General features: G+C 40.6%; 1 protein-coding gene across 1 annotated transcript; it reads left to right on the forward strand.

The window, feature by feature from the left end:
- The first annotated feature begins 322 nt into the window (after nt 1–322).
- Nucleotides 323–3,430, forward strand: TLR8 (toll like receptor 8). Its single transcript, XM_061179362.1, has one exon. It carries the CDS (start codon nt 323–325, stop codon nt 3,428–3,430), a length of 3,108 nt encoding a protein of 1,035 aa, XP_061035345.1.
- The last annotated feature ends 4,595 nt before the right edge of the window (nt 3,431–8,025 follow it).

Consider the following 8,025-nt stretch of genomic DNA (forward strand, 5'->3'; position numbering starts at 1 on the left):
CCATAGGCAGGGTCCAGCATCAGGCCCATTATGGTGGTGAGGCATCTTGATGAGTGCTTCTGCAAAAGCTTTTCAGGTTTTCTTGTCATCACATCTCAGATAGCTTCATCTTTCGCTTCTTTGAGCACCACGAAGGTGAACACGGTCAAAAACTAAAATCGTTTGGAACCTAATTTAATGCAGTGTATTTAACGGTTGAGAGAACTCCCACTTCGAAACTCAGGCCAAGTATGGTTGAAGCACTGTGAATTTCATCATGAAATGCCCGGCAAATATTGCCACTCTCATATTGTGACTCCACTTTGATTTTCCTTAGGAAAACATGACTCTTCACTTTTTGCTTCTGACCTGCCTTTTCCTGCTAATCTCTGATTCCTGTGAGTTCTTCGCTGAAGCAAATTATTCTAGAAGCTATCCTTGCGATGAGACAAAACAAAATGGCTCTGTTATTGCAGAATGTAACAATCGTCAATTACACGAGGTACCCCAAACAGTGGACAAAAGTGTGACAGAACTAGACCTGTCTGATAATTTCATCAGACGCATAACAAATGAATCATTTCAAGGGCTGCAAAATCTGACTAAGATCAATCTAAACCATAACCTCAAGCTACAGCCCCAGAATGAAAATCCTGCTGTAAAGAACGGTATGACTATTACAGACGGGGCATTTCTCAACCTAAAAAAGCTAAGGGAGTTACTGCTTGAAGACAACCAGTTACAAGAAATACCGGCTGGTTTGCCAAAATCTTTGAAAGAACTTAGTCTAATTCAAAATAGAATAACTGTGTTAACGAAAAAGAACACTTCTGGACTTAGGAATCTGGAAAGTCTCTATTTGGGCTGGAACTGTTATTTTGCTTGTAATGAAACCTTTGCCATAGAAGATGGAACATTTGAAAACCTTACCAAGTTGAAGGTGCTGTCATTATCTTTTAATCCCCTTTTCCACGTGCCACCCAAACTGCCAAGCTCCCTCACAGAGCTCTATCTTAGCAACACCAAGATCAGAAACATCAGTCAAGAAGACTTCAAGGGACTGAGAAATTTAAAAGTACTAGATTTAAGTGGGAACTGCCCGAGATGTTTTAACGCGCCATTTCCCTGCAAACCTTGCGAAGGAGGTGCTTCAATTCAGATACATCCTCTTGCTTTTCGAACCCTGACCCAACTTCGCTACCTAAACCTCTCTAGCACTTCGCTCCGGAAGGTTCCTGCAACCTGGTTTGACGACATGCGTCATCTGAAAGTGCTGCATCTCGAATTCAACTATTTAATGGACGAAATAGCCTCTGGGGAATTTTTGGCAAAACTGCCCTCCTTAGAAATACTTGACTTGTCTTACAACTACGAGCCGAAAAAATATCCACAGTACATTAATATTTCTCAAAAATTTTCTAAGCTTACATCTCTCCAGATATTGCATTTAAGAGGTTATGTGTTCCAGGAACTTAGAAACGATGATTTCCAGCCCCTGAGGAACCTCTCAAATTTAATGGCTATCAACTTGGGCGTTAATTTTATTAAGCAAATTGATTTTACCGTTTTCCAATCGTTCTCCAACCTGAAAATCATTTACTTGTCCGAAAACAGAATATCACCCTTGGTCAGTGATACCGAGCAACATGATGCAAATGGCCCCTCTTTCCAAAGGCATATCCTTAAGCCACGCTCAGCAGATACTGAGTTTGACCCACATTCGAATTTTTATCATAACACCAACCCTTTGATAAAGCCACAATGTTCCAGTTATGGCAAAGCCTTAGATTTAAGCTTGAACAGTATTTTCTTTATTGGGATAAAGCAATTTGAAGGTTTCAGGAACATTTCCTGTTTAAATCTGTCTTCAAATGGCAACGGTCAAGCGTTAAATGGAACTGAATTTTCACTTTTGCGTGGTATCAAGTATTTGGATTTGACAAACAATAGACTAGACTTTGATGACGACGCTGCTTTCAGCGAATTGCCATTGTTAGAAGTTCTAGATCTGAGCTACAATGCGCACTACTTCCGAATAGCAGGGGTAACACACCGTCTAGGATTTATTCAAAATTTAACTCAGCTGAAAGTTTTAAACTTGAGCTACAATAGTATTTTTACTTTAACAGAACCATACCTGAAAAGCATGTCCCTGGAAGAATTAGTTTTCAGTGGAAACCGCCTTGACCTTTTGTGGAATGCTCAAGATGTCAGGTACTGGCAAATTTTTAAATATCTCAGCAATCTGACACGGCTTCATTTAGCCTCTAATAACCTTCAGCATATCCCCAATGAAGCCTTCCTTAACTTGCCCTGGAGTCTCACCGAACTATATATAAATGATAATAGGTTAAATTTCTTTAACTGGTCATTACTACAGCAGTTTCCTCATCTCTGCTTGCTTGACTTAAGTAGAAACGAGCTGTCCTTTTTAACTGATAGCCTATCGAAATTCACATCTTCTCTTGAGACACTGCTACTGGGTCAAAACAGGATTTCCCACCTGCCGTCCGGCTTTCTTTCCGAAGCCAGCAGTCTGACACACCTCGATTTAAGTGCCAACCAGCTCAAAATGGTCAACAAATCCACATTTGCAACTAAGACCGCCACCAAGTTAGCCATTTTGGAACTAGGTAGAAACCCTTTTGACTGTACCTGTGACATTGGAGATTTTCGAGAATGGATGGATGGAAATCTGAACGTCACAATTCCCAGATTGACAGATGTCATTTGCGCCAGTCCTGGGGATCAACAAGGCAAGAGCATTGTGAGTCTAGATCTCACAACTTGTGTTTCAGATACCATTGCGGCAATATTCTGTTTCTTCACCTTTTTTGTCACCATCTCAGTTATGCTGGCTGCCCTGGCTCATCATTGGTTTTATTGGGATGCTTGGTTTCTCTATCATGTGTGCTTAGCTAAGGTAAAAGGCTACAGGTCTCTTTCCACATCCCAGACTTCCTACGATGCTTACGTTTCTTATGACACCAAAGATGCCTCTGTCACGGACTGGGTGATTAATGAGCTGCGCTTCCACCTGGAAGAGAGTGAGGACAAAAATGTGCTCCTCTGTTTAGAGGAAAGGGATTGGGACCCGGGACTCGCCATCATCGACAACCTCATGCAGAGCATCAACCAAAGCAAGAAAACAATATTTGTTCTAACCAAAAAGTATGCCAAAAACTGGAACTTTAAAACAGCATTCTACTTGGCCTTGCAGAGGCTAATAGATGAGAATATGGATGTGATTGTCTTTATTCTGCTGGAGCCAGTGTTGCAGCACTCGCAGTATTTGAGGCTGCGGCAGAGGATCTGCAAGAGCTCCATCCTCCAGTGGCCTGACAACCCCAAGGCGGAAGGCTTGTTTTGGCAGAGTCTGAAAAATGTCGTCTTAACTGCGAATGATTCGCGGTATAACAATTTGTATGTCAATTCCATTAAGCAGTGCTAACTGTTGTTAAGTCGGGGTTCACCAACATACTAAGAATGCACAGCAATGACCCTTCTGTCTTAGCTATCACTTGGTGTGTAACAAATTACCCCCAAACTTAATGGCTTAAAATGATACAATTTGTTATCTCATAGTCTCTGTGGATCAGGAGTCCAGGCGTGGCTTATCGCTGGGTCCTCTGCTCAGGGCCTCTCAAAGGCTGTGATCTCCGGGTCAGCCAGGGCCACAGGCATCTGCTAGGGTTAGCATCCACTTCTGAGCTCACACTCATGTGGTGGTTTTCAGGGTTGAGTTCTTCCTGGGCTCTTGGCCCAAGGCTGCCCTCAGTTCCCAGCCACGTGGACCCCTTGCTGTGGCAGCTTGCTTCATCAAAGCCAACAAGAGAGAGATTGCTGACACAGTGGAAGTCGCCATCTTTGTAGTCTCATCAGGGAAGTGACAACCCATCACTTTGGCCATATTCTGCTTGTTAGAATTAAATCACTGGCCCTGCCAGCTCCATGGGAGTGATCACCTCAGTCCTGGAAAAGTAGTCCATGACCGAGATGGGCGGTTGTGATAGCCTCGCTCAGCCTGCCATCTTGGTCATAAATGGTGAATACCAGGAGAGGGGACCATTGTGGCCATCTTAGCAGTTGGCCTACTATACCTTCATTTCAATATCTCAGAACTTTTGCAACTATGACACTTCTGATGTTAAGTTGCTATGTAGAGTTATCATATATCCATGGCTATGTGGTTATATTATGCTGTGTTTGCATTAGTCCTTCTTTTACAATTACTTTTATAAATACTGGCTATAATATTTCACTTCTAAGGTTTAGATGCCATTTAAAGGCTAAGATGGATGGTATTTAAAGTGTTTTGCTTTTGTTTTTTTGTTTTTTTTTTTTTACTTCTTAACCATTTTTTAAAAGTGTGCAGCTAAATTAGAAGCATTTGGAGTATCTGTCAATTGCCATTGCTGTAAATCATGAAATTAATGATTAAAATGCTTCATTTCACATCATGAGCATATAATAAATACACAGTAGGGAAACAGATCTATAATATAAAATAAGTTACCTAAATGTCCATTGACAGATGAATGGATAAAGAAGATGTGGTACATATATACAATGGAATATTACTCAGCCATAAAAAGAAATGAAATGGAGGTATTTGTAATGAGGTGGATGGAGCTAGAGTCTGTCATACAGAGTGAAGTAAGTCAGAAAGAGAAAAACAAATACAGTATGCTAACACATATATATGGAATCTAAGGAAAAAAAGAAAAAAGGCCATGAAGAACCTAGTGGCAAGATGGGAATAAAGACACAGACCTACTAGAGAATGGACTTGAGGATATGGGGAGGGGGAGGGGTGAGATGTGACAGGGTGAGAGAGTGTCATGGACATATATACACTACCAAATGTACAATAGATAGCTAGTGGGAAGCAGCCGCATAGCACAGGGAGATCAGCTCGGTGCTTTGTGACCACCTAGAGGGGTGGGATGGGGAGGGTGGGAGGGAGGGAGATGCAAGAGGGAAGAGATATGGGAACATATGTATATGTATAACTGATTCACTTTGTTATAAAGCAGAAACTAACCATTGTAAAGCAATTATACTTCAATAAAGATGTTTAAAAAAAAAAAAAAAGATGTGGTACATATATACAATGGAATACTACTCAGCCATAAAAAAGAACGAAATAACGCCATTTGCAGCAACATGGACGCACCTGGAGATTATCATACTAAGTGAAGTAAGTCAGAAAGAGAAAGATAAATACCATATGATATCACTTATATGTGGAATCTAAAATATGACACAAAGGAACCTATCTACGAAGCAGAAACAGACTCATGGACAGAGAACGGACTTGGTTGCCAAGGGGGAAGGGGGTGAATTGGGAGTTTGGGGTTAGTAGATGCAAACTATTACATAGAGAATAGATGGACCACAAGGTCCCACTGTATAGCACAGAGAACTATATTCGGTGTCCTGGGATAAACCATAATGGAAAAGAATATTAAAAAAGAATGTATATATAACTGTCACTTTGCTGTACAGCAGAAATTAACACAACATTGCAAATCAACTATAATTTAAAAAATAAATAAAAGCCCGGGGGATTAAAAAATAAAATAAAATACCATCAACACTGGGTTTTTGGAGAATACTTAGGAAGAAAAAGCTTTGGTAGAAATCAAAGGGGGAACAGTTTTCATAAAGTTTGTACATTAAGATAATTATTAACAGAGAAATGAATTCTATCTTTAGTTCCTACGCAGAAGACGTAATGTCAGAATGCCTACCTGTCGGTACCCTTTATGCAATTCTGCCAAATGTAACAATGTTGGCATTCCCCACCACCTCTGCTACCCCTTGGTTCCTCTGCATCTGTCCATAGCATCTTCTATCCAGTGTGGTATGAATCTTGAAGAGGTACCTTATGAACTTGACCTGAAAATAACTGGAAATTATTCGAGTGTAAGAAAGTAAAGTCCCTTTAGAATGAAAAGAAGAAAAATCTCCAGTGCACCATACTTCCTTAAGTACAGTCTCTTAATTAACCTTGCAGCATGAGTTATCTTTAAATATGAGTTTCTAAGGAACTGAACGAAATGATGTGTCTTAGTGTAACATGGACAAAGTGGAAATCAGTCAAGGACAATTTTAGCTTTGTCACGTTGAACCCTGTTCTGTGACCATGATGTTAATAGAAAGGTATTTATGCTTGCATTTGTTGAGGCATGAAGACAAATATCTGAAAGCAGGACCATTCATGGTGGGGTGCAGTTACAGCTCGTTCCTGTGGATGCCACATTAACTTGTTGTCTGGTAGAAGCTCATTCCTGTCTTCTCTGATTGTTTTGGTAAAATAAAAATGTTCATTTTTTCAGTGGTAGTGATTACAGGTCTATGTTAAGCTCACATACTTTGGCAGCGTCCTGTTGACAGAATGACAAGTTAATGAAAGTCACAAACAATTTTACCTTTTCCTTAGCAAATATCTTCATAAAGTGAAGGTAGTGAAATCAATGGTTAATAAAAACATTTGTTCTTGAAACTCACTCATTCCTCATTTAAGATACCATTATGGAAAAATCAGAACTGTAATTTTGTTGGTTGGTTGGTTGGTTTTGTTATGTTTTGCGGGAGAAGGAAGGATTATTACTTGCAGCAAGTAAGGAGAACACCGGGGATCTTTGCCGAAGCGGTGTCTCCCAGACCTCTAATTTGTTAAAGAGAAAGCATTGTTTTGTTTTCTGTTATTTTAAAATGAATATATGATAATACCCATATACAAGCTTTTAAAAATTCAAATTTTACAAAGGGATGTATGATTAAATTTCAGTCTCCCTCCCAACACAACTTCGCTTCCCAGAGACAATCACTGTTAAAAGTTCTTATGTATTCTTTTGTATTATAAGTGTAAAGGCTCAGTTGCTGTAACCAAGAGATCCAACAATACTGAAGTTTATTTCTTTATCCCATACGCTATGGCCTGAATGTTTGTGTCCTCCCAAAATTCACATGTTGAAACCTAACCCCCAAGGTGATGGTGTTAGGAGGTTGGACCTTTGGGAGGCGATTAGGTCATGAGAGCAGATCCGTCATGAATGTGATTAGTGCCCTTATAAAAGTGGCCCAAGAACCCTCCCTTGCCCCTTCCACCATGTGACGGTACAGCAAAAAGATAGCTACCTAGGAAGCATGCTCTCACCAGACACCGAATCTGCCAGTGCCATGATCTTGGACTTCCCAGCCTCCAGAATTTTGAGAAATAAATGTTTGTTGTTTATAAGCCACCCGATCTCTGGTATTTTGTGATAGCACCCTGGACGGACTGAGACACCCACAACAGTTCCAATGAGAATAGTTTGGGTTGGCAGGGCAGCTCTGCTCTACATGGCCATTCAAGATCCCATGTTCCTTTCTCTTGTTGCTCTGCTGTCCCCCAGGGAATTGGCATCACCTGCATGGTCCAGGCAGGGTCACCGGTAAGGAGGGGTTCCAACTGTAGGCAGGGGGAAAAATAACAAGGAAGAATACTCAGACCAGTGTCTTAAGGCCTAGACTCAACAGCGGCAAACATCTGCTCCCCTTCCATTAGTGAGGACCTATTTGACGCCACATAACTGCAAGGTATGCTGGGAAATATATATATTTCAAATATAACTATGGAAGCAGGAGAAGGGATTTGGGAGACAGCTAGCAGTCTCTGCCACACCTTCTAGAAGCTTTCAGTTTGCATATCTAAGCCTTTAATTGCTCTTTTACTATAAAGGAGCAGAGTCTATACTACTCTTCTACATTTTGCTCTTTTCGCTTAAAATTTCTCAGAGTGTATATTTTTCTTTTTAACGGCTGCATGGTACTGACTTATACGAATGTACCAGAAGGTATTTTCCCCATCCTTTATTGCTGAACATTTAGATTGCTTCCAATCTTTTGGTATTACAAATAATTCTAAAGTACTTACGTCTTCGTGTTCACGTATACCTATCTTTATAGACTAAATAAGTTTAGTACAGTGATACTCAGAGTGGTCTGCAGACTGATGCTGAGTTGCACCCTGGGGAGCCATACCCAGACAGAGCCTCC

The sequence above is a fragment of the Eubalaena glacialis genome, chromosome X (assembly GCF_028564815.1).
Source record: "Eubalaena glacialis isolate mEubGla1 chromosome X, mEubGla1.1.hap2.+ XY, whole genome shotgun sequence".
NCBI classification, from domain to species: Eukaryota; Metazoa; Chordata; class Mammalia; order Artiodactyla; family Balaenidae; genus Eubalaena; species Eubalaena glacialis.

Excerpts from the sequence above, each read along its gene's own strand:
- TLR8 (XM_061179362.1), top strand. The coding sequence starts at position 323 with ATGACTCTTCACTTTTTGCTTCTGACCTGCCTTTTCCTGCTAATCTCT.